We start from the raw sequence: 26,956 nt of genomic DNA, 5'->3' as shown, positions 1-26,956 counted from the left end.
CCACGTCCTTCCAGGTTGAGAAGGACCCATCCACTACCACCCTCTGGGTGCGGCCCTCCAGCCAGTTGGCGACACATTTGACCAAGAGTGACCAGGAATAACGGTCACAAGCTGGCAGAGGGTACATTCAGATAGACATCAGGAGGCGCGACTTCACAGTCAGGGCAGCCAGGATCTGGAACCAACTTCCTAGCGAAGTGGTGCTGGCTCCTACCCTGGGGGGCTTTAAGACAAGGCTAGACAATCACCTTGCTGGGGTCGTTTGACCCCAGTACCCTTTCCTGCCATGGCAGGGGGTCAGACTTGATGATCTGCTTAGGTCCCTTCTGACCCAACCAACTATGAAACTGGGCAGGGCCTCATTTTCTGTTGCTCTGTCCCTTGTTTAAATACTTGGGGTGGGGTTTGGAGATGCCACGTAATGAATGGAAATGGCAGAGACACTGAGAGCCAGGAGCAGCCAGGACATCAGGCTCAGTGCAAAGGGAAGGAGGGCTCTTTAGGGACCAACCTTATTACTGCTTTCAGCTCTGCCTGCCCTAAAACTACAGAGATGATCATACAGGGAGAAAGTGTCATTTCAAGATGGGAAACCTTAGTAGGAGTTTCCCAAAGTGCTCAGATTATAGCTTGTCCCGGTAGGAAGACAAGACTAAAGGCAAGAGGTGGATGGGTGAATTGCCACAAAGTTAGATCAGGAAAAATATGGCTCTGCAAAGAGAGAAGCACGATGAAGTTTTCAACAGGAGGGCTTAGAGGGTTGTTGCAGTCGTGATGGTCCAGGAAATAAGCAAGAGACAACATTTCTTTGGTGATATCTTATATTGGACAAGCTGTATAGGTGGCAGAGATGCTAGACAACCTTTCAAGCACAAAGTGGTGGAAGAAGAGGCAAGCTGCAGAGAGGAATTTGTATGAGAGACTTCCTTTCATGGAAGGAATATACAGTAGGACTGGGTGGATTAAGCAAACCCTCCTCTGCTTTCACAAGTAATTATATCAATGTAGCATGGGCATAAACCATCACATCCGATTACTTGTTACGGCTAATTTCCCCTGGTAGAAATGATGGTACAAAGTGCAGAATGCTAAAAAATTAGTACCTGGATGTGTCTGATCATCTCTACTCTAGATACCGTCTCAGAAATATAATCCTGATGAAAGGACCACGTATGGAGTAAAGCCCCGTTTTAGTGTGTTCTCTTCTTCCTCCAGCCACAATCCAGGTCTTGCTGTTCCTTCAGCTTCTCCAGTTGTGTGGCCGCACCTGCCACGGTGTCAGAGGAGGAGTATTTTCTGGATTTGGCAACCTGAACGAGCGTATGAATAAAATGAATGTTGCAAGAAAAGCATCTGAGTGTCTCAGCAGCAGACGCTCCCTCTGCCTGAAGAAGGGTGTTTGTGCCCAAAAACTGGCAGAGAACAATTTTTCCAACTATTTAGTTGGTCTAATAAAAGATAACACATTTACCTTTTTCTGCCTCAGTTTACGTCTTCCCCTTGTCTTTCCGACTCGCATCTTCCCTGGTTACTATCTAAGTAATACTGTCCTAGGGTAGATGCTCCGAGCTACTTATTCAGTGCCGTTACCGTTGGGGGACTCTGTATACATCACTTGGGCATTTGATTTGAGATAACGGGCTCACCCTCAGTTTACAGACTCCGCTTTGCTTGCCCAGCCAGTTGCTCCCCAGGCTGTCATTTCACCTCCCACTTGAGTGGAAATCCCAGGGGGTAGTGACGCAGGAGGAATAATGGAGGGTGATTAGATGTTGGTGGTCCCCTATTCATGTGGAAGGCCCCTTGCACAAAAAGCTGGCTACCACCCAGAAGTCCCAGTTTGCCCAGGTGGCTGGTAACTAAGCAACAGATCACCTTGAGAGGGATTTGGATCACTTGAGGCTGGTGAGGGGTCACCAGACAAAGGCCGGGATGAAAGGCTCTCTGGCTGACCTATTGAGAGCGGGAGGGAGAGTGAGAAGAAACTGGAAACAGAAAGCCCGGCTGTTCGGGGGCAGAAAGGGGAGGAATAAGGACATCCTGGGCTATTCTGCATGGCGGTAGAGAGCAGGATGAGGGGCAGTGGCCTCAAACTGCTGCAGGGGAAATTGAGGTTGGAGATCGGGGGGACTTTCTGTCTCCAACGATGGTCAAGCATTGAAGCAGGCTCGTAGAGACGTGCTGGGATCTCCATCCCTGGAAGTTTTCAAGAGCAGGCTGGATGGACACGTACCTGGGAAGATTCAGTCATGTGATCCTGCCTTGAGCAAGTGGCTAGACGAGATGACTTTGTGAGGTCCTTTCAAGCCCTATTTTCCTGCGATCCATGAGGACTCGTGTAAGATTGGCAAGGAAGCTGAAGCAGGGGAGGGTACTTTACTGCTTTGTGTAGAGCTGCGGGTCCGAATAAGATGGTTTCAGAGTCCTCTTTGCAATGTGCTTTGACTGTCTCCAGGCTCTGGAGAGACCAGCTGGAAACGAGTATTTATGAGGTCGGACCTCTGGGACCGTGCATGATTGAGCTGTCAAGATGTCTGGGGTACCTAGCACACATCCCGAGCGGGTAACAGCTGCCAGGCCAAGAAGTCTTTCTTCTGTGAAGTCTTAGGACAGGACCATTAGAGAGCTCAAAGAAGCTGAAGACTACAAGTCCAGTGTTACTGGACCAGATACGATGGCCTGGGAGGAGTCTAGCAGGGGGAGCATCACCGAGCTGGTTTATCACATGCTTTGCAAGAGGTCGGGCCTGTCCTCAGCATAGCCTTCTTGTAAGACGTTGCTTTCTGCAGTTACCAAGGGCATGTCTACCCTAAACTATTTACTAGCACTGCTACACCAGTATAATTACACTGCTATGGTTACAGTGGTCTGACTCCCCGAGTGAAACTGCAGGTAGGATAACAGCACCTTTTTCTGTTTTCAGATGAATTAAACCAGAGAAAAGGTCAATGTTATGCAACGTGAGGATCTACAGGGGAGTTCGACCTGTATAACTGTAGTAGCCAAATTATTTGGGTGTGGTAAAGCCAACAACTTCCCCAACTAAGACATGCCCTAAGTTGCCATTTTCTAGCTAAGTTAAATCCATATGTATAGCTTTATTAATAAATAGAAATATAGGTTGCTGGGCCCTAAATTCTTCAGTATTCATAAGAGAGATTTTAAACAGAAAAGTGACAAATGTAGTGTTCAGGGATGGATGGGGAGTGCCACTTAACGGCTGCATGCCGGATGCCACGTTTTACAGGGTCGGTTATTCCTCCATGGTAGAGCACAGGCTGTGGATTGGCGCGGTTGTGGGGACTGCGTTGTGACAGAAGTGATAAGTGAAATGTGCTCCAAACTGACATAGGTATTTTCATCTGCGTCTCCATCTCCACTGCTGTTTCTTTAATGAGAAACGGATTCAAAAGTCTCCACAGCTAATGTGCCTGGCAGAGATGTGGTGGTTAGGTTTCCACTAAAAACTTTCGGGGAAAAGCTGGCCCTGCTGAAATCAAAGGAGGATTTTTCATTGAGTTCAAGTGACCGGGAATGTACTGTGTTTTGCTTCTAATCTGCTGCATTTGGGGCACAAATAATACATCGGGGCAATCTTTCAAAAAAACCCAAAGCCTGGAAACTGGATAGCAGAATCCATGCCTCTGACCGCACGAGCACAAGAAGGATATGCCCTTTCTGGAGAAACCTGATGTTTAAGGGCAAATATGTCTGTAGCTCATCTTCCTTACAGCCGAGTTGCTCGCCTGGATTCCTGTTTTCAACCATGATCTGATGTTTTCTTTTCCTCCGACCTACTGGGAGCAAGGCTGGGCACGGCAGGTTCATCCCCCGCCCTTATTAATTAAACGTTATCAGTAGTATTCACGCTACACCTTGTGCCACAGAACAATAAGATGCAGCTTGCCAACGCCCTGGGGGACAAGGAAATACTATCCCATTTCCCACAGATAGTGAGACTGAAGATCAGAGAATGAACACCTTGATCCCGATCTCCTGGGAGGAGGTGGCCTAGCCGAGAGCAAGACTGAAATCCATCTCAGTCGCTGCCTTACAGTTTTCTGTCTTCGCTGCGGGTTAATTCTTAGCAATAATTAATGATTTGGGTTGTATCCAAGTGGTGCACTAACAGTATTTCTTATCTGGTTGATTTTACTTTTTATGTTGGAGCTGATGGAGAAGCTGTTGGAGGATACCAAGTGTTTCTACAGGCCGTAGCATGGTGGAGCTCTGCTCCCTGACGGAGATCCTGGCAGTCCTAAAACACGGCTGCTCAAGAGGCTGCAAACGCTACAAGCTCGGCCCTTTGCTCTTTCCTCACCCCCTCTAGCTACAACATACTCCCTGAGCTGCTGTTTAGCTCTGGGCCTCTTGTGCAGCGAGTAGTTGATCTTGCAACCCAGCTATTTGGCATTCCCAGCAAGATTTTGAAGGTGAAATACCATTCCCCAAGGGCCTTATAAGGATCATTGCTTTCACACTGATAGGAGAGGCTTCAGCTGAGGGTTTAAGTGGGATCTCCATGCCCATGCAAAGGAAGCGCATTCGTTTAGTTCAGTCATCTTCTGACATGCCATGCAATAGATAACTTGTCTTTATTATTGTATCATGCATCTCTCAGATAGACCTGGGGCCTCTTTGTACCTAGATACTGTGCAAATGGTGACAGCCCTTGCCTTGAAGGGATTACAGCCTGAATAGAGAAGAGAAGAAACATTGAGATATGGATCTGGATAAGTTGCTTCTTTTCCCTCACTAGTTTCTCCTTCCCCTTCTGAACATAAGTGCCTTTTTGCTTTAATGGCTTTCTCCTCTTGCTGTAATGGCTTTCTCCTCTTCCTCCCAACTAGTCTGCGAAGCGATGCAGACCGTAACTGAGAGTTATAGCATCTCGTTTGCTCAGGTCCCTGTGCGTTTGTCTAGACGTATCTTCCTGCTTGCATATTTTAGGGAATACCAAGATGAAATACAGTTGTGTATGTGGAACTGAGGCATAATACGGGGTGGGGGGAGGGAAAACTTGGGCCTAAAATCTGTTTATTTGTGTAGCCATGTTGTGTCAGGTTAAAACATAGGCCTTGGCTAATGGTGCAGCAATAACAATGTAGGATAGAAATCTCTGGTCTAGCGTATGTCACTGCTTACCCAGTGCAAGACCAAAGCCACTTATCCTTGGACTTCAGTGCAGCTAAAAACACCAGCGCGAACAAAGGTTTGATGTTCATTTTAGCTACTCCCTCCTATTCAATATTAATATTAATTTGGTGCACAGGAAGGGGTCCATTATTTCCTTTTTGCGGCCTCTGTCACCACGCTGTATAAGTATCTTGCTTTTACTGAGTTTATTATCATCCTGTCCTCTCACAGAGGGACATGTTTTATTAGACATGGGGACCTGTGCCACAGGTGACTGGGAGTTTGTGGCAAGGAAGGGATTCAAGGGCAGGTTTATCCCCCGCCCTTATTAATTAAACATGTTATCAGTAGTATTCACGCTACACCTTGTGCCACAGAACAATAAGATGCAGCTTGCCAATGCCCTGGGGGACAAGGAAATACTATCCCATTTCCCACAGATAGTGAGACTGAAGATCAGAGAATGAACACCTTGACCCTGATCTCCTGGGAGGAGGTGGCCTAGCCAAGAGCAAGACTGAAATCCATCTCAGTCGCTGCCTTACGGTTTTCTGTCTTTGCTGCAGGTTAATTCTTAGCAATAATTAATGATTTGGGTTGTATCCAAGTGGTGCACTAACAGTATTTCTTATCTGGTTGATTTGATCTGACCCAGATCTTCTATGTCCTCATGGCCTCTGTATACCGTTGATTTGCAGCATCCTAATGTGAATTTAAGCACTTGGCTGCGTTTCAGACATAATGCGTCGTTCCTAGCCTCCTTGGAACCCAGGTTCATATATCAGTAGGGTCAGCTCGGCTCTTTTGTCTTCGGATGTTGAGGTGTGTGTATACACACATCCATACACACACACACATATATTCTTATTGTAATTTATATATCTGATATAGATCTATATATACCTGATAGATAGATATATCTATCTATCTATATATAAAAAAAAACAAACCAGGCTCCTAGAGAAATGCTGGGATCTCCATCCCTGAAAGTCCTGGGATCTCCATCCTCTAGTCTGCTATGTCTATGTCCATATCCTCTTACTGTAATTTGCTACCTAACACAATCAAGACAACACTTTTGAATTTGGGTAGGTAAAATTGGGCACCTGCTATTTGAGAAGTGGCCTATCTCAGATGTACAAAGCACCCTTCGTTTGCACTGCAATGCAAATAATACTCCAGTGTGCTACGTGTTTTCTGTAACATTTTGAAATGCAAGTAGACGTATTAAATCAAAATATACACTCACAGGCGACAGGTCAGGTTGTAACTTCGGTGGGCAGCCTGAACACGTGTTTGTTTGTTTGTTTGTTTTTAAAAAAAGAAAATTGCTTTGCCCATTGTGTCAACATTTAGGATCCCATCCCCGGGGCTTGGTAGGCTTTGGGGGCAAGATTGTTACCAGCTGAGTTTTGGGGAAGCTGAACAGTAAAGTAGATGTGTAATGAATAGCACATCTCTGACAGAGTGGAACTTACATTGAGGTCTTTTTTCTTTCCGTCTTTCCTTTTGTCTTTCTATACTTCACTCTGTAAATGGTAGCTCACTGTGAGCAGAATACCATTTGCACATAGCTTTGCACTGAAACAATTTACAAATCTCAGCTCTAACTCAGTCTGAATGCGGGTTTGACTGTCATTTCAGCAGTGTGGTTCCTGCGTTAATATTCTGAGGTATTACAAACACTCTGCTTCCAAAGAACTGCATGTGAAATGGCTCTGCATATGTTTGGATTTTGGAACAATTTTATGAAAATGATGTCACTTATTGGTTTTAAAAGGCTTCTGATTTGGCTGATTGGAAAGGCATTGCATTTAAGAGGAATTTTAGCTATTTTAAATCCGGCTCTTTCCCTTTGAAGCAGTTTTTAGACAAGCTGATATGTCAGCAAAAATTGAAATGTCATCTGGTCTTTGCAGCAGTATGATGCATGTTAAAGAATCCAACTTTTGTGAGTGAATTTTGACTTTCCCTGTGCTCAGGTTGATGCCGGGATAGGAATGAGTCCAGGAAACTTTAGAGGCATGGGTTCACGGTTGTAAGAGCTTGTGAAATGTCCTGCTGAGAGTTATGAAAAGATTCCATTCTGCTATCCAGATAGATTTCATATTTTAGTGTATCCAGTTTATCTATTCTTAAAATAAATGTTATGCTTTATTTTAAAACAAAGGCTGATGCTGTTCCCTGCTTGCAGGCCATTGAAGAGAAGTGTGTTGTGCAAATAAGCAGAGTTGGGGCTGTACTTGCTGGATGTTTTTGGTGTGACGGGTGGTCTTGTGTGTTCACATGACATCTATTCACAAGGACGGGGTTTTGCTGCTTAGACTTCTGATGGGGTTTTTTTTTCAGATGGGTTTCCTGTTCTGTTTTTTACGGATGCATAAAGACAATATCACTCCCTGCTATGGACATGATGCTGGATGGACTACCTTATGGGGGTTTTTTACCTCTGTGTGTGTGTGTGTTTAAATATACATCGCTTCTTATGATAAAGCATGGCATAGAAAGCTGGTTGGGTTTTACTGCGAGAGGACAAACCTCTGAATGAAAGGAGTTGTTTTGGCAAATCAGTTCTTTTGCTGAGAATGAAGACAGTTTCATAGATTTCATAGACATTAGGGCTGGAAGGGACCTCGGGAGATCATCGAGTCCAGCCCCCTGCCCAAGGGGCAGGAAGTCAGCTGGGGTCCTAGGATCCCAGCAAGATAAGCATCCAATTTACTCTTGAAGGTGTTCAATGTAGGTGCTTGAACCACCTCCGCTGGCAGACTGCTCCAGACCTTGGGGGCTCGGACAGGAAAGAAATTCTTCCTTATGTCCAGCCTGAAACGGTCTTGCAGGAGTTTGTGACCGTTCGACCTCGTCATCCCATGGGGCGCTCTGGTGAACAGACGTTCCCCCAGATCCTGGTGGTCACCCCTGATAAACTTATAGGTGGCCATCAGATCACCCCTGAGCTGCACTTTTCCAGGCTAAAGAGTCCCATGGCTCTCAGCCTGTCATCGTAAGATCTGTTTTCCTGACCTCTGATCATGCGCGTGGCTCTCCTCTGGACTCTCTCAAGCTTCTCCACATCCTTTTTGAATTGTGGAGCCCAAAACTGGACACTGCTCCAGCTGCGGCCTCACCAAGGCCGAGTACAAGGGGAGAATGACGTCCCGGGATTTGCTCGAGAAGCATCTATGGATGCACGCCAGCATTTTGGTCGCTTTACTAGCCGCAGCATCGCATCGGAGGCTCATGTTCATCTTGTGGTCAATGATGACCCCCAAGTCTTTTTCTTCTGTAGTGCTAACCAACGTAGCACTGCCGAGCCTATAAGGGTGCTGCAGGTTTTTCCTCCCAAGGTGGAGAACCTTGCATTTTTTGGTTGGGAGGGGTCAAGGTTGTAGCTGTGTTGGTTTATGGACACAGGCAGATAAGGTTCGTTGGGTAAATCTGGTATCTTTTATCTAACCAACTCAGATAGTTGGAAAAATTCTTCTTTGCAAGCTTTTGGGTATAAATACCCTTCACTGGGCTGAGGAAGCATCTGCAGTTGGTGCATGCTCTTCTTAGATGGAAGACAGTTGGGAGAGATTTAGCTGAGATGCTCTCAGATCTCCTACTTTGTTCCTACATCTGTGCTCTTTGCATTACTGCTATGATTTGGCATAAATGGTGCAGTTATAAGTGCCTGCAATGTTGCTGTCCTCCAGTTTGGGACTGGGAAATGTGAGCAGTTGATTATAGAGTCTCTGTTTGGCTGCGGTGCACTAGCACAGCCCTCTGTATACTGTAAGTGTCTAGTGTGCAAAGAAAGGCTTTCATAAGAAAAACAGGACTTTTGTGGGCATTTTAGAAAAATCTCCATGATGTCCTGTAATTATTTTACAGAAATTAAATAAGAGAACCAAAAATTGGAGTTTAAAATACATTGCTGTCATCCAACTCCCATTGACTTGGTTACGTTACAGGGAAACAAAATCCTACTCGACTTTTTCAGTGAACAACCAAAATCCCCTCAATTTCAGACTCCTAGGAGCTCATGTACAAAGATTGTGGATAGGCAATTACAGTTCATTGTTTGGGGCAATGTCTGGAGTGGCGTGAACAATTCTGAACAATTTTTTAGTTGGTCTAATAAAAGATCTCACATTTACCCCAAGTACCTTGTCTGCCTATGTCTGTAGACCAACACAGCTACAACCTACACCCTGTAGGCACTTAAGGCTTTCAAAATCATAGTATCCACGTACATCCCAGTTAATACAGTTAATATCACAAGCTTGTACTCGTCAGTGGAGTAAGGAAATATATTGCCATTTGCAGGCGAGAAGCTGAGGCAGAAAGTAAATTGTCACTTGGCCAAGGGCCTGCAAGGAGTCGTGGCTGAGCTACAAACTGCGGGCAGGGCTTGTGAGTCCGTCCAGCGCTCTCTCCCCTTGACCAGGCTTCTTGGACTCACGGACCACTGCCCAGCCTCCATTTCTCATAGGCCACGTCATGCCATTATCGTGAACCAGGAGCGTAAATCATGCCGCCCACATGCCAGATTCGACTCCATCTGACCCGGTGGGCTATGGAAGCTGGGGCATGGCTGGAGGGGGAGGACCACAATTTGGCCGTGCAATTCAGCACCTCTGTGTCCTGATGGACATGGCCTTCATATCCCTGCTTGCCCAGTGACTGCTTACCTCACTGCCCCCGCTGCTCCCTACCACACCTGGCTTGTGAAGGTCCAGGTCTGACCCGGGGCACGGGGTGAGTTTGACACCCATCACAAACCTTTTAATTAAATGGGGAGGGCAATGTGATTGATTGGCAGACCTGCAGTTTCGAGCCCATGACACTAGACTCTCCTTCCTCCAAAGAAAGGCTTATTTCCTTGCATCTCCTGTTTGCAAACAGGAGCTGGCATAACTTAGGAAGGTAAAATTGTAATGGTACAAAAGGCATCCTGAAGGGCTTCTTGCGGTTCACTTTCTGGAGTGCCTGTAGCTATCTATGGTTGTTTTCCTATGTAAACTCCCCTTTCCAGGGGTCTGTACACCTAATATACGTAGACACGCAAACTCTTAAACTCGCTAAATAAACACCTAAGACACTCTGCTCCTTATCCAGGAGCGCGGAGGCCTTTGGCAGTGCTGCCATCTTGGTACCAAAAATGAAGAAAAGCTTTTCTTGTTTCTCTCTAAAGTCAGGACATAAGTGCTTTGGCAAGTTGCTTTGATTTCAGCTAAAAAGCCTCTGGTTTGCAGAGCTGCTTTAATGCAGAGGGCTAGTTTGCCTTTTGATCCTCTTAAGCTGGGTTGTTTGATGTGAAAAACACCCTGGGTCCTGCGCTGCAGAGGAGCAGCTTTTCAGCTCTATGTGTGTGGCTTCTGGAGAGGTCCTGGCAGAGGCCAGAGTGGCGGGGGGCTCGGGGAAGCTGGTGAGGCCGCTCTCTAAATAAAGGGGCCTCTATTTCTTCAGATTCTTTCGCTGGAACTAAATATCACGATCCCTGAAACTCTTACCTCATTAAAGAACAAGCCAGACTTCTCGAGCACGCGGGCAGAGTTGCAATGCGGCCTGTTCCATCGGGCTGATTTGCTGAGCAGATAAAGGGAGTTTTTAACCCAAGAATGGTATGTCAAATGTGACCTTGGCTTTTTAAATGGTTTACTTTCACTCATGTGTCAAAACACGGTTTAACTATTAAATGCAGAATTGGATTTGACTTGGCACATATGAGAGCCTTCCATTACAGCTGCAGTCAAAATATGACTCTGTCTGATGTACGGCAGCGGTTCGAGCCAGTGGATTTCTAGCAAGCCAAGAATTCCTCCTCTGACTGTTTGCTTTTGTGAAAATAGCTTCAGCCACTGGCTTCAGACCTGGGGCAGCTATAAGGTAGTGCGCTTCCCCAGCTGGAAGAGCAAAAATAATGAGATGTACAGGACAACCGAGAGGATGTTTTTCTACCCAGTATTCTCTGGGGTTTGGGCAAAATAAGATTTTTTCCTCCTTAACATTTTTATTTTCTGGTAAAAACCTTTCGCTCAGAAGTGTATAGTTCAGCGGAAGCAAGGCATCAACCAAAAACTATGTGAAATATTTGGATCTGTTAGGATAGAAACTCAGTGCTGGATTGCAGCGCTCAGTTGATATACCTGGGACTATGGACAGATGCAGCATGTTCATCCTGAGGTTTCGCACACATCGGTAATGTTTCTTCTCCAAGTGTGGGCTGAACTGCAGGATGGATGGAAAATTAATGATTTTTTTTTTTTTTAAATCAGAAACTTAGATTTTTTTATTTAAATCAGGCAAGGTTCTTTGCATAAATGTGATATCTTTTATTAGACCAACTGAGTAGAAAAAAAATTCTTAGTAATCATCCTTCTTATTTAAATCAGATTTGTTTGATGTAATCTTTTTTAAAATTTTTTTTTGCTAAGATGCTTTTTTTTGAAAAAATAAACCTATATAAAGATAGTTTTAATTAAAGTGCAAAGATATCATCATGGAATAGGGATCATAACTTCTAATTATATACTACTTGAGACGATATATTCATGTATTCATGTCAGAAAAGTTTCATAAACAGGTCACAACAGGCCATGGACTATGTTAGGGGCCCAATTTTATGGGGTTCCCAGAGGCTTCTCTATAGATTAGTAAAGACTAAAAAAAACCACTCTACCCAGTGGGACTCAGTGCTTAGTCTAGAAAATCCCATTAAGCATCTCTGAAGCTGAGTTTCATTTCTTAAACCGTGGATTTGTCTCCAGAGAGAAATCCTTGTTAACTGCTGGATATGGAGATGGGAGAGAATAAACCTGATACCCACCCATAAGCCCTCTTGCCCCTGCAGATTTGTGCACACAGTCAAGCCTTTACCTCTCACTAGAAGTGCAGAGTTTCAAGAAATTAAATGAATAATGGCTATCAAACAGCAAGAATGCACGTTTTGTAGAAAATAATGATTAAATTGAGGCTTCCTGACCTGCGATTTAAATAGTAACTTAAATGGATTTGACTTAAATCCACCCTGCTGGACTGGGACCATTATTTTATCTTGCTGTAAAGCTGAGACACTTTCAGGCGTCTGTATTGGAGCTCTGTTACTGATGCAGAAACGTGCACAACACTGCAATACTGATGCAGTGAACTGAGCTTTGCTGCTCCGAATCCATTGTGACTTTTTAACTCATGACCTTTAGAAAGAAACGTAGGGCCAGACTCTTACTACTGATGTGGAACAATTTAAAAACCCTTTAATGAAAATGTATTGCCATGTAAGCATGCAGCAGGGTTGGGTGCAGCATGAAAGATTTGATCGCTTCTAACTGTGTGGGGATCTTTGGAGAAGACTTTAAGATGCTGAACAGTTGACTTCTGCTGGCCTCACTGGGAGCTGTGGAGCTTGCTGCCTCACAGGATTGGGCCCCTCAAACCTTTTCATAGATTCATAGACTGCAAGGGGCTGGAAGGGACCTCGGAAGATCATCGGGTCCAGCCGCCTGCATCAAGCAGGGAAGACATCTGCCGTCAGGAGACCCCAGCAAGGTGCCCATCCAGTCTCCTCTTGAAGACTTCCAGGGTAGGTGATTGCACCATCTCTGGAGAAAGCTTATTCCAGTCTGGACACTGACTGTGAAGAAGTTTTTCCTAATATTGAGCCTGAATTGGTCTTCCAGGAGTTTGTGGCCATTACTCCTAGTTTTCCCCTCAGGTGCCCTGGTGAACAGTTGCTCACCAAGCCCTTGATGTACTCCCCTGTGAACTGCTACCAGGTCCCCTCTCAGCCTTCTTTTCCTCAGGCAGAAGTGTCCCAGGTCCTTCAGCCTTTTCTTGTATGGCTTGCCTTATGGCTTGCCTCTGATCATATGGGTGGCTCTTCTTTGGACTCTCTCAAACTTGCCCACATCCTTGTTAAAGTGTGGTGCCCAGAACCGGACGCAGTCCTCCGGCTGCGGTCTCACCAGTGCAGAGTGGAGTGGAAGAATCACCTCCTTGGCTTTGCTGGAGATGCATTGATTGATGCATGCCAGGGTATTGTTAGCCCTGCTGGCTACAGCATCGCACTGCCGGCTCATGTTCATCCTGTGGTCTATTATTACACCCAGGTCCCTTTCGTTCATGGTGCTGGTCAGTTTGGTGCTGTAGTTGTGTTGGGGGTTGCTTGTCCCAAGGTGAAACACTTCACATCTTGATGTTGAACTTCATCAGGAACTGATCCGCCCAACTTGCCAGCTTGTCTAGGTCCACTTATATCTACAGCCTGTCTTCAAGCATGACCACTCTTGGATGAAGATCATCTGGTCTTGCTGACTTGTATACGTCTAATTTTTTAATTGGTCATACACCAATCTTACAGCAATAGTAGGAAGGCAGTTATTCCTACCATGCTCATCCTGTACTCTGCCTGGCGTGGTTTTCCCCTTGGTCCAGTGAAAGGTGGATGCAAAGTCATCATCCAGGAGTTCAGCTTTCTCCTGGATGCTGGTAACCAGCTCTCATGAGTTGTTGAGCAGTGGCCCCATACTCCTATTTGTTTTCCTCCTGTTCCCTATGTATCTAAAGAACGACTTCTTGTTGTTTTTGATTCCCATTGCTAATCTAAGTTTGGTTGCCGCTTTAGCCTCTCTTATCTGTTCCCTGGAAATGCGGGCCATCATGGAATAGTCCTCGGGGCCTGTCCCAAGCTTCCATTGTTTATAAGCCTCTTTCTTTTTTCTTTCCTCTTTCTTTGTCTGTCTGGGCAGTTTTTAAAAATATCAACAAATGTCTCTGCCTGCTCTTTGTCCAAAGGCAAATTGTCTTCTTAAGTATATCCATTTGAGTTATTGGTTTGTGAGGTCTTGAACCCAAATGAATACGTTTTACTTCTGCATGGGTATTTAATGCACAAATACATGATTAAAGAAGAGTCGTTGTAGCCCAGGAGCTTTAAGCTATGGGGAAAAAAAACTCCCAAGTAAATGGCTTTACATCTATTTGTGCCCTTCTTATTGCAACAGCTGTAGGGGCATCAACAACGGAAGGGCAAAATGCATCCGTTTTGCTTTGCAGTTGTACCAAGGGTCTTTTCTTAAAGGACAAAAATGTCTTTCCAGTCACGCTCGTTCAGTCAGGTTAGCTTAACACTCCTGAAAATCTCAGTTGAGACTCAGGCTACTGTGCTTGAAGTTATATTAGCTGGTTGTGCTCGTAGCCTAAGGGTTTTTTCAGTCCTGTCAACCCAACTCGAATTAAAACTGGTTTTGCCAGTGGGAAGAGAGATGCTCATGAAGGGATAGGGTATGCAAAGGAAAGCAGGGAGCAAGAGATGGGAATAACAAATCAAAATGTCCTAGGCGGCCTGTTCTAGTATTGCCTCCAATTTTCATGGAATCTAGGATTTCACCCTACCTGCTTTTTCAGCATCTCGTTCTTACTGTTTATGCCAATGGGACAGATAGTAGTTGAGAAACAATTTATGAAGTGGCTATTGGGATCTCAGCAGTTTTGGGCTCCACTTTTTTAAAAGATGTGGAGAAGTCAGAGAGGGTCCAGAGATGGGCGACAAATGGGATAAAGGGCTTGGAGGACAAGTTGGACAAGGAGAGGCTAAAGGAGCTGGGCAGGTTCGGCTTGCAGAAAAGGCAGCTAAGAGGGGACAGGAGAGCAGTCTTTGCACAGTTGAAGGGCTGCCATCAAGAGGAGGAAAAGCACCTTTTCTTCCTTGCTGCAGAGAGGAGGACACGGAGCAATGGCCAGAAGTTGCAGCAAAGTAGGTTTACACTGGATATCCAGAAAAAAACCTTCTTTATTGTTAGACCGGGGAGGCAGTGGAATAGGCTGCCCAGGGAAGTTGTGGGATCTTCCTCACCGGAGGTTCAAGAGGAGGTTGGCTAGGCATTGATCTAGGCGTAGCAGTGTCTATATCCTGGGGTATGTCCTAGGTTTCTGGGTTTTGCTGCTGGCTGCATGGGGCAGGGAGGGGACTTTTTCCCCCTCCTGCTGCTATGGGTGTTGGGGTTCTCGTTTTTAAGCCTTCCTCAGAGGCACTGGGTGTTGGCTGCAGCTAAGGCTGGAGATTTTGGCCAGGGTGGGCCAATGCTTCTTCTGGGACTCAAACCCAGAGGGTCTGCCCCTCGGCACAGTCTCAACCCAATGCCATAGTTGGGATCAGGAAGGAGTTTTACCCTACACTCAGATTGGTACAGACTGCGCTTGCCTTCCTCTGTATCAGGGGCACGGCCCTCTGCATGGGATCTCTTGAGCATAGCTTTCCAGCAGCAGGAAGTTGGCTACCGTGGTCCCCTGCCTTACCTTTGACAGGTCCAGGTGTGATGTCTTGCGTTGTGTCGGGGTTAACTATGTAAGTAAGAGGTTAGACTGGATTTGTACAGGATGATTTGGATAGGGCTTATCTTGCCCCAGACATAGCAGGGTTGAACTAGATGACCTCTCAAGATCCTTTCCAGCCCTATTTCTCTCTGATTCACTGTGATCTAAGGGCTGGGTGGGAGCCATCAGAAAAGGTCATACCTTCTGCATTTTTACAAAAACCAACCCCCGAGCAGGCTCTGAGGTAAAGAATCAGTTTTCATGGTGTTCAATCCTGAGGTTCGATGAAATGATTGTGCAAACCGTATACTTGAAAACTAACCTTAAATGTCATGGGTTACAACGGCTGAGTGAAGATTTGGAAGACTTTTTAATTTACCATATTTTCTCACATACAACACACACCTTTTTCTCCGAAAATCACACCCTCCTGCCCTGCAAATTGGGGTGTGTATATTAAGGAGAGAAACTGATTTTTCTTGTTGGCTTTTAGGATAACTGCTGTGACATCTCTCACGGTTTATTTTCTTTAGAAATGATGTTCAAGGGAGAAACAAAAATGGCAGCTTTGGTAAAGTAGTGAATCAGATTTTGGATATAGGCAAAGTGATTTGTAGGGGTCCCAAAATACAGGGGTACTTTTCCTTGTTTCTATTTTGGGAAATGATTTGCATGTTCTGAACATATATGTTAACACAAAGCTTGCCTCTTAAGTAAATACGGAAGGATTTCGTAGTGAGTATAGATTGGCTTTTAAAATAAGGCCTGAAGAGTAAGGGTATTTCCTTATTCCACATACATATATTTACCCATTACAAACTTGAGAGTAAACGGCTTCAGATCAGACTTGCAGCCCAGCGATTGTCGTTCCCCTTGCATGCTAATAGAAGACACACCAGCTACATCTGTTCAGAGTTTCAGTCTACAAAAGGACAGCTTTTTCAGTAACCACTTGTCATGGACAAGTATATAGCAAACATTTTGGGTAAGACCTTCAAATGCAACCTCTGTTACCACTGTTTCAATCTATTCAGTGGAATAAAGCCACTTCCAACAAATAGTTTCCCTTAACCACATTCTTTATTTAAAGATCTGAATGCTGCAAAGTCATTCTTGCCAAGCTGTCAAAGTGGTTGCATTTTTTTGCAAAGAAAAATTTCCTTTAATACGCAGGCTGTTTTCATATTAAACCTGCATCATGGTCCGTGGTGGCAGAACGGCTCTGTTTTGCTTCTTTTTGTAGTCACCATGAAAATCGTATCGTTCTAGCCATGCAGCTTAGGGTTGGATTTTCAGATTCCCTTTGTACAGTAGAACATGGACAGCTTTAGGCAGAACTGAACTAGCGAGGAGTCCAGGTGTTACCTCCTCAATAGCCCCTCTGACTTCGGTGGAGCTACCTGCTTGCAAGGACTCCCCACCATCCACTTAGCCCTGAAATCACATGTGTATTCACTGAGAGAGGTTGGCATTACGTGGTAGCTTCAACATTGACTGTGACAGTTTGAGGTAAGGCATCAAAGGTAACCTTGGAATCAACATTTTTCATACCTAGGACAGAGAGTTCTCTTTTTTTTGTTTTTTAGGAGACAATCCCTTTTGAGACGATGCCTATGAAGCAATCTCCTGTTTTAAAAAAAACCCTCCAAAATATCCCCAAGCATATGAAATAAAACACTCATCTACAGTTCTGAGACTGCCAGCTTCCTGAAGCAATTGTTTCAGTTTGTCCTCATAAGCACGGATCCTGGTTTTCTCTGATTTAAAAAAAAATCCCCAATTTTTTAATTAAAAAAGTAACCCCAAATCCATCTTTTCCCATGATTAAAATGAAACACCACTAATATATGGATGCAAATACAGTGGTTGTTTCATTTTAAACACAGAATAATGTGGATTTTGGGTTCCGTTTTTTAATCCAAAAATTGGATATTTTATTTTTTTTATCAGAGAAAACCAGGATCCCTGCTCAGAAGTGGTCCGGCGGGGTGAGTTTTACTGTATGTTTAAATTCTACTTGCGATCCTAAGTACAGTTAATGGTTCAGTCAGTGCTAAACAATGCAGTTGTTTTCTGTTAAAGAAGTGCAGTCATGGCTTTCAGTCCGCCGTTCTTGAATACAGCATCTGTCCTTTTTGTAGACAATTCACTTTTCCTCTAGGTCAGTGCCTGTGGAGTGCTTTGCTAGGAACAGGATTAAGAAGACCCCATGAAAATGAAGAGGCTTTAATGTGTTGGGCAAAGCTGCTGAGTTATGCCCGTAATTTGTGTCTTTGCTGCGTTTCTTGTTTTTTCCTCTCCCACATAGAAGACTTTAATTATTCAGTATCCTGTCTCTCATTGCCTGCAGTCACAGCTGCTCTCATCTCTGCAGGTTGTTTCGTAGCTGAGCCCTGTCCTTGGATATACACTGTTGTCATTTGCAAATCAGATCACAATTTAACTTGCATCAAAGAAACCCTAATAAAAGTAGTTAGGGTTTGCTGTGAAGGGAACAACGTGGCCCTTCTGTTTTGTCGTTCTCAGACTCTCCTCGCTGTTGCCCCGTCCAGAGCTACCTTGAAAATTTAGTAATAGCTGTTGAACAGACTGGTTGGAAATGTTCTCTCTAGCATCTCTATACCAATAAGGGCAGATGCCAGGGGGGGTAATGAGAGATAGAGTTCATTGTTCTTCCTCTACAGCAGTGGTTCTCAACCTTTTTTGTACCGGGACCCATCTGGAACTATCGGTGTACAGTCCTGACCTACAGTGCCCTGGCCTTGCTGGTGCCCCTCACTCCCATCCTATAGCCCCTTGCCCCCTGGAGCTGCCCCGGTCCCGTTCAGACTGGAGTGCAGTGGCTACAGTGGCTCTGGCTCATGCAGGCAGCAACAGAGTGAATCCGGCCCTGGCACAGGCTGGAGGAAGGAAGAGGGGAGGAACAGGCAGCCTGGCCATGGCGTCTTCTGGGCACCTCACCCATGAGAGTATGAGCGCCAGCCCCAGGGCCACTAGCCCAGCCACACAGCTCCCTGCTGCCTCTGAAGCCCCCCCCCACTCCCTTCCCCTGCTGGGGGGCCAGGCACCTTCCCCTGCCCCCTCTGCCCTGATGCAGCCTCAGTGCCTGGCCACCTTCCCCCAGTGCCAGCAGGCATGCTCCCCCACCCCTCCCAGCTGTCCCTTCCACAGCCCTGCCCCACCAAACAGTCCCCAAGCCCTGGACCTCCAACCCTGTCCCCCAAACACTTACCTGAATCCAGCTGCTGGGGCTGCTCCCACCACCCTGCCTGGCTGCCTGCCGGCCTTGTGCGTGTGCGCGCGCAGACACACATGCACCTGCTGCTGCCAGTTGCCCCAAGCAGCTTCTTGCTGGCTGGAAGACTGCCAGCCTATAAAGGGAAACCTGCATTTTTCTGGGTCTTGCTTGCGACCCTTTCAAATATTCTTGTGACCTGCTTTTGGGCCACAACCCACCAGTTGAAAAATGCTACTCTAAAGGATCCAGTCCTGCCACTGGACAGAGTATTGGGCTAGAATGGATGGACCATTGGTCTGACCCAGTATGGCACTGCTTCTGTCTTTATGAAGACAGACAACTTCTTTGTCATTATGGCAGCTCTCTCAGTTCTTGGAAGTGCTTCATGCACCCTTGTGGTCCATGCTGCACAACTGGAAAATTCTCTAGTCAACCTTTTCCTACTCTGTCTCTCTGTTTTTAGTATAAATAGACCACTAGGGAATCAGAACTCATGGTAGAGGTGGTATCTTTTATTAGACCAACTAGGTATTTGCCTGTATCCCATAGACTAGTAGTGCTTTCTGCATCCTGTCTTTCATGTCAGCGAGGCAGCTGCATCCAAGGAGTTCGCAAAGTTTCTCTATGGAACGCGCCAGTAACTATAAGGGTTTTTGCTAACGTACACAACTCTCAGAACTGTACTGGCTCACAAGATCTTGTAGGATGTCTCCATGCGATGGATGGATCTTTCTGTGGCTCAATAGATAGATCTCTCTGTGGATAGATATAGATATTGGACTTCACAGAACAGCCTATAACAGGCAAGTAAGACATATGGTGGCGTTAGTGGTATTTGCTTCCTTTATACTAACGCAGGTTTTAACTCCAGCTCTGTGGAATTAAGTCTTTGTACCCACCATTCTTGTCGACTTGGAGAGATGTTTTGCCGTTTTAAGGGCAAAACATTTGGAACTCATAAGTGAGGGGCTCCTTGTGGGGGCCAGTCTTTTGTTTGTTCCTCCAGGGTGACCCCCTAATGCTGCTCAGTGCAGCCTTATTGTCCTTGCCCAACTGAGCCAAGTAAAACTGGCACCCAATCCTACAGAAATAGGAAGTGGCCAGGCATCTTGTGTTTCTGCTGCACCTGGCTCCCGGTTCTCAACACATTCAGTGCTGCCTGGATACACCAGAGAGAAGGCACCCTGGCAATAAATTATCACCTTGGCAATAAATTATGCTGGACTCCTACAATGTACATAGAAACAGTTGAAAGAATTAAATCAGGTTTTTAATATTTCTACCTGTACCTGTAATTTCTACTTTTTCTGTTCATAGAACTGTAGAGAATTGGGGTTGGAAGGGACCTTCCACTGACACCTTCCGGTGCAGAATACTGTGTGCCGTATCCCAGAATAAATACTGTGGCCTTCATTGGCCCTGAACTCACCCATATGATGTAATACTTGAAAAATATTTATTTAAAGTTCAGTTCCTTGTTATCATTTTTGATGCACAGAAATTTAATTTTATGCATAAAGAATATCAAAATGTAACTTACTGGCTGTTTCACAAATTTCACGTTCCTCAGTGTTCAGTATTCTGTAAATCAAATTACCGCAGTTATCTATGCAATGTGTACAACCTTTTAAAAAGCCAAAAAATCTGACTATAAAATTTCAGTGATCCCTGGAAACCAGCTTCACGCTGAGGTTGAGAACAATTGTTCTGCCTGAAAGCATTAATGTAACCGTTACTTCTGACCTAAGTCTTGTGCTAGCTGACCCAGTGATTCTGCGCCAGGTGGCTGCACGTAGACTAGAAAAGGTCTAAAACCTCTTCTTCCAAGGAGGCAGAGGAGAAATGGCATGGCCTTGTGAAAACAAACATATTTTATGCCTGCCTCCTCTTCTCCCACATACCTAGTCCTAAAACCAGTCCTTGTCAAGAAGGCTCATTGTAACCCTTTTTACCTTTTTACTCGTTCCAGGTTTACAGGAACAGACGGGCCAAGTGGTTTTGGATTTGAATTGACATTTCGACTCAAGAGGGAAACGGGAGAGTCGGCACCACCTACGTGGCCAGCAGAGTTAATGCAAGGCTTGGCCAGATACGTCTTTCAGTCAGGTACTGTGATGTTGAAGCGTGTTGCTTTGTTTTCTCTAAGCCTGAATTTCTGTGTTGTACTGGAGTCTTGTGATGTCATAATTCCACTCTCCTTTGTTTTAAATTTGACATCTGTCTTGTCTGAAAGTACCGTTTTGGTCAAAATGGTTGTGTTTCCAACATAGCTTGCTTAGGGCATATCTACACATGTACTTTAATGCGCATTAGCCTATTTTAATGTGCATTAAAGCGTCACTTAAAAAAGTATGCTATTTAGAGTTAATGCACATTAAAATAGACTAATGGGTCTTAAGCATCACTTAAAAACTGTGCTCTTTAGTTAATGAGCATTAAGACAGGCTAATGTGCATTTTCTTAGTCCCTCACAATGAGAGCATTTGTACACATACTTCCGCTGCAGCGCTGGGTGCTTTTAAAAGTCTTTGGGATTACTTACAACAAATAAGGTGCTGCTTACTGATGGAAGAAGATAGATATTATGTGGCATGTTAAAGATGGCAGGGAAGAAATCGGGGATACACAGGAAATCCTGGCACTGTTAGTGAGGTGGAAGAGCCATCAGAAAATGTCATACCTTCTGCATTTTTACAATAACCAAACCCCCGAGCAGGGTCATAAGTGAAGACTCAGTTTTCACGATGTTCCATCCTGAGGTTCGGTGGAATGATTGTGCATGCAGTATACTTGAAAACTAACCTTAAATGTCATGGGTCACAAAAGCTGAGTGAAAAGATTTTTAATTTACCATATTTTCTCACATACAACACACCTTTTTCTCCAAAAATCACCCCCTCTCCCCACCTCCCACCCCCACCCCAGAAAAATGAGGGTGCATGTATGAAGGGGGGAAACTGATTTTATGTCTGGTTTGGAAAAGTGTACAGACTGACAAGGGGCAAAGCACTGCTGGACTTGGTATTGGCCAAAGGGGATGTTCTAGTCCGTGACCTGAGAGTCAAAGGGAAGCTGGGGGACAGTGACCACGAGTTGAGCACTTTCTCTATTCACCACAAAGCTGGCAAGTCAGTCAGCAGTATGAAAGTCCTTGACTTTAGGGAAGCCGACTTCCACAAGCTTAGGAGGCTATTTGTTCAGTCCCTGAGAAACCACAATCTGGCAGGGAGGAATGTCGATGATGAGTGGTCATTCCTCAAGGATGCAATCTTTGAAGCACAAGGGAAGTCCATTCCAACCCACAGAAAAAGTAGCAAAAGGGCTGGATGACCTCCTTGGCTCAATAGGGAACTCAAGGACCTCCTGCACCTAAAAAAGAAGCTTATAAAGGATGGAAGACGGGAAACACCACTTAGGAGGAGTACCCAGCAATAGCCCACCCCTGTAGGGAGCAAACTAGGAAAGCCAACGCTGAAACTGAGCTCAAACTGGCCATTCAAATGAAGGACTATAAAAAGTCCTTCTTCAAATATGTGAGAAGTCGGAAAAAGAGTAAGGGTACCATTGGACCTTTACTAAACCAAGTGGGGCAGCTGATAACCGACACTCAGGAAAAAGCCAATCTCCTTACCGACTACTTTGCATTGGTCTTCCATCAGCTCCGTGGGATCACCATGCCTGACAAGAGGCAGGATCACCAGGGGAAGGGCAAAACTGTGCCCATCATTACCACTGATCTTGTGAGGGAATACCTTAAGATGCTGGCTATCCACAAATCAGCCAGCCCTGATGGAATTGGAGTGCTAAAGGAACTAGCTCACACTATAGCACAGCCTATGGTGAGGATATTCAAGAACTCATGGCAGTCGGGCAACATGCCTGATGATTGGAAGAGGGCCAGTGTGGTGCCTGTCTTCAAGAAGGGGAGAAGGGAAGATCCAGAGAACTAGAGGCAAGTTAGCTTGACCTCAATCCCTGGAAAGATCTTGGAAAAAGTCATTGAGGAAACCATTATCAACATCCTAACAGATGTAATTTCTGAGAGATACCCAACACAGCTTTGTGCTGGGTAGATCTTGTCTGACCAACCTGATTTCCTTCTATGACCAGGTGACGCATCACCTGAACAAAGGAGAAGGGGTGGATATCATATTTTTGGACTTCAAGAAAGCCTTTGACCCTGTGTCCCATGAGGACTTCATGGAAGAAATTGGGGAATCGCGGCTTAGACAGTTTCACAGTCCGATGGCTTGGGAACTGGCTCCTTGGATAGATCCAGAGAGTGATAGTTGTTGGAACCGAATCAACGTGGAGTGTGGTCACCAGTGGCATCCCCCGTGGGCTCTGTTCTCGGACGTGTACTCTTCAGTGTGTTTATAATTGATCTGGACTTGGGTGTTATAAGCGGATTGGCCAAGTTTGCTGATGACACCAAACTATGGGGAAGTGCGGACACCCTAGAGGATAGGCTGGCAATCCAGGCCAACCTCAACAGGCTTACAAGATCAAAACCTGGTGGCATTCAACACTGAGAAATTCAAGGTGCTCCACCTTGGGAGAAAGAACTCGCACCATGCTTATAGCCTTGGCAGTGGTACACTCACTAGCACCACAACTGAAAGAGACTTGAGGGTGAAGATGGACCACAAGATGAACGTGAGCCACCAATGCAATGCCACAGCCGGCAGAGTGAACAAAACTCTGGCCTGCATCTTCTGATGCATCTCGGACAAGACCCGGAAAGTCTTCCTCCCACTTTATTGGGCTTGGTGAGACCGCAGCTGGAGTACTGCGTCCAGTTCTGGGCTCCGCAATTCCGAAAGGATGTGGAGAAGCTTGAGAGAGTCCAGAGGAGAGCCACGCGCATGATCAGAGGTCGAGAGAGCAGGCCTTGTGAGGAGAGTTTGAGAGGCTCAGGGGGGACTTGGGGGCAGCCTGTAAGTACATAAGGGGTGTGCATCAGGAACTGGGGGAACGTCTGTTCACCAGGGCATCCCATGAGAAGACCAGGTCCAATGGTCACAAACTCTTGGAAGACCGTTTTAGGCTAGACATAAGGAAAAACTTCTTTATTGTCCAAGTCCCCAGGGCCTGGAATAGACTGCCTCCCCAGAGGTGGTGCAGGCACCTACTCTGGCTTACTTATGAAACACTCGACTGTTTATCTTGCTGGGATCATTTGACCCCTGCTGACTGCCTGCCGTTTGGGCAGGTGGCTGGACCTGATGATCTTGCCAGGGCCCTTCCAGCCTTAAAGTCTATGCAGTCTATGACTTAATGGCTTATTGTTCTTCACTCCACAGGTATTAACAATTATCTGTCCTTTTTAATGGTCCACTAATCAAGCCAGACTTTCTTAGGGCAATTTTGCTGTCTGCTAGCTACTCCTGGTCTCTCTCCCCCTGTTTCAGAGCCTTGGAGACTCTTTAGCTCTTTTGAGAATCATGCATCTACTCATGGAGACCAGTCCTCAGCAGCAGCTAGGGTTTCAGCCTTAGGTAAGCAGGAAGGGGAGGGTGAGTTAGCTGAAGATTAGGCTTTGTCCCTGCTTTATGCAGCCATAACTCTGGTAAATCTATTTCTTTATTCTGCCTTTCAAAAACAAGGTAGATTTTATATTCCAGGGTATGCTATATGCGAGAAAATATGGTATTTTGGGATCCTTTATGCCAGTTGAAGTAATTTCTAAAATCACTGATTACAGGCAGGTAGCCTTGGAGATGGTCACCAGATCAGTTTTCCTAGAACTTAATAAATTACTCAGTAACTACTCTGGGTGTTGCTGTTACCGAGTCCTGTGACGGACTTCTAAAAGGGAGAGATCTAAGCAAAAAGAAGATCATCCTGTTACCTCCTTTGTGCAGATCACTGGTGCCGCCCCTCTGCAGCGACTGCATGCGTCAGGCTACTTGCTTTTTAACAGCCGTTCAGCGGATCAACACGCTCCCTAAAGTTCCTTATCTTGATCTCAAGAATGCCCCTTGATGCAGCACAAAATGACAGGAGCGCCTGGCTTAAACTTTGCTCTTCCCATGGTTTGCAAACCTGTGGCCACGCTGCCTTCTCCAGAGTCAGGTCTGCCTGCTCTCACTGGAACTTTTCTGAACGTCATCGTTTTTCAGGAAGTGTCTTATTCCAGGCGAGTCCCCTAGCTTGTATCGGAGCACGTGTTTCCCCACCCTGCCTCCACCTGTTGTACACTGCCACTCTTTCATCATGACACTTGGCAGTGGCTGTATTAATAAACCTAACTTTTTATGCCCTTTTGAAGGCTTTTTTGTACCAAACCAGGGAAGGCCTCGGAGAAGACAGGCTTGAGCATGCCTTGCCCACCTAAATCTGCTCCAGAGCTGGAAGGTCACCTGTGAAAGTGGCTCCACGCTCCTCCCCATGAGGCTCTGGCAGACCTGCCAGGGACTGAGAGCTCAGGAGCACACATTGGGGATGAGCCTGAAGTAACCGCATGGGAGAGCCGGCAGCACTGGTTTAGGTCAGCAGAAACAGGTGCGCCGAGTGTGGGCCAGGCATGCTCGGTCCTGTTTCCCTGAGCTGCGCTCTGAAACGGTGCAGACGAGCCCCGAGGTGCTTCCTTCAGACTTTGTGCTGATCGGTGCTGATAAAACATGGTTACGATTTCAAGTGGCTTTCGTAGCCTTTCAAAATCCCTACCGTTCTGCAAAGGAGGCGTTAAGCAACACGGCTAATGCCAGTCGTGTGCTAATGTCCCATCTCCTTCTGGGGAAAAGAGTATTCAGGGGCCTGGGTGTTGGTAGGATTTCTCAAAACTGTTCAGTGACTAGGGAAAGAGTGTTAGTTACGAAGGCAAACCTCTTACTTCTGGAGCAATCTGGTAGTAAGAGTTTCCCATGAACACCGGGACACTTCATTTCTGTGCATGTCATATGAATAACAGATCCGCTGTGCTCGAGAGAGCAACAGGGTTAGCCATTTGCAACAGATTCCCTACAGACTTCTCTGCTGGAAGGCCTCTTATGAATCTCTGCATATTTTTTTTTTTTAATGAATCTGCATAGACTACAGTTTCATCTTTCTGACAAGACATCCTACACGCCAGCTTTCTGCAAATTCTGGGAAAGACCAGCTCTATCTACATTCCTTACCAGCATTTCTCTGTGCCATCTTTTTCATGTTTAATTGGTCCATAGCCTGAAGTGCTGTCTTCAATTATTTAGGCCAGTGCTATTCTTATATTTATCACGTCTTGTTTGAGATACAGTTTAAATATGTTTTTAGATTGACTAAGTCTCCGAGTAGCACAGGTCTTAGGTAATTTTGTTGCATAGTGTATAAAGTAAGGACTGAGTTTGAAACGCAGCTGTCTGTTCTTGGTACCTTCAGCTCCATTGCAAGGCTGTGATGCAAGCAATCTGTTTCCTGCAGTAAAATGAAATTTCATGCTGCTGCGGTTAATAATCAGATTGTACCTTGTATCATGACCCCCAAGTCTCTTTCTGTTGTGGTGCTACACTGACTAGCACCATGACCAAAAGAGACTTAGGAGTCATGATCGACCAGAAGATGAACATGAGCCACCAATGTGTTGCCGCAGCCAGCAGAGCAAATAAAACTCTGGCTTGCATCCACCGATGCATTGCAGGACCCAAGAAGTCATCCTCCTGCTTTACTCGGCCTTGGTGAGGCCGCAGCTGGAGTACTGCATCCAGTTCTGCGGTCCGCACTTTGGGAAGGACATGGAGAAGCTTGAGAGAGTCCAGAGCAGAGCCATACACGTGATCAGAGGGCAGAAGAACAGGCCTTATGAGGAGTGGCTGAGAGCCATAGGACTCTTCAGCCTGGAGAAGCGTAGGCTCAGGGGGCACTTGGTGGCAGCCTATAAGTATATGAGGGGTGTGCATCAGGAACTGGGGGAACGTGTGTTCACCAGGGCACCCCAAGCGAATACAAGGTCTAACGGTCACAAACTCCAGGAAGACCGTTTTAGACCAGATACAAGGAAAAACTTCTTTACTGTCAGGGTCATCAGAGTCTGGAACAGACTCCCCGCAGAAATGGTGCAAGCAGCTGCTCTGACACCTTTAAGAAATGCTTGAATGCTTATCTCACTGGGGTGATCTGACTTCCTGCCCTTTGGGCAGGGAGCTGGACCCCATGATTTTCATAGACATAGATTTCATAGACATTAGGGCTGGAAGGGACCTCGGGAGATCATCGAGTCCAGCCCCCTGCCCAAGGGGCAGGAAGTCAGCTGGGGTCATAGGATCCCAGCAAGATAAGCATCCAATTTACTCTTGAAGGTGTTCA

At 45.8% G+C, this 26,956-nt stretch overlaps 1 protein-coding gene across 1 annotated transcript in view; it reads left to right on the top strand.

Annotated features, from left to right (window-relative positions):
- The window catches only part of SUFU (SUFU negative regulator of hedgehog signaling), a gene marked incomplete at its 5' end in the record, with an annotated part of 123,705 nt that overhangs the window by 23,808 nt on the left and 72,941 nt on the right, over window positions 1-26,956 (top strand). Inside the window, one exon of the mRNA XM_019555489.1 lies at window positions 20,643-20,779. Within this exon, the coding sequence (XP_019411034.1) occupies window positions 20,643-20,779 (137 nt within the window). The remainder of the gene's footprint in view (window positions 1-20,642; window positions 20,780-26,956) is intronic.

This window comes from Crocodylus porosus, unplaced genomic scaffold, assembly GCF_001723895.1.
Source record: "Crocodylus porosus isolate Cpor-Errol unplaced genomic scaffold, CroPor_comp1, whole genome shotgun sequence".
Lineage (NCBI taxonomy): Eukaryota > Metazoa > Chordata > Crocodylia > Crocodylidae > Crocodylus > Crocodylus porosus.
Note: the sequence above shows the minus strand (reverse complement) of the source record. Positions and strands in the feature narration are given on the sequence as shown.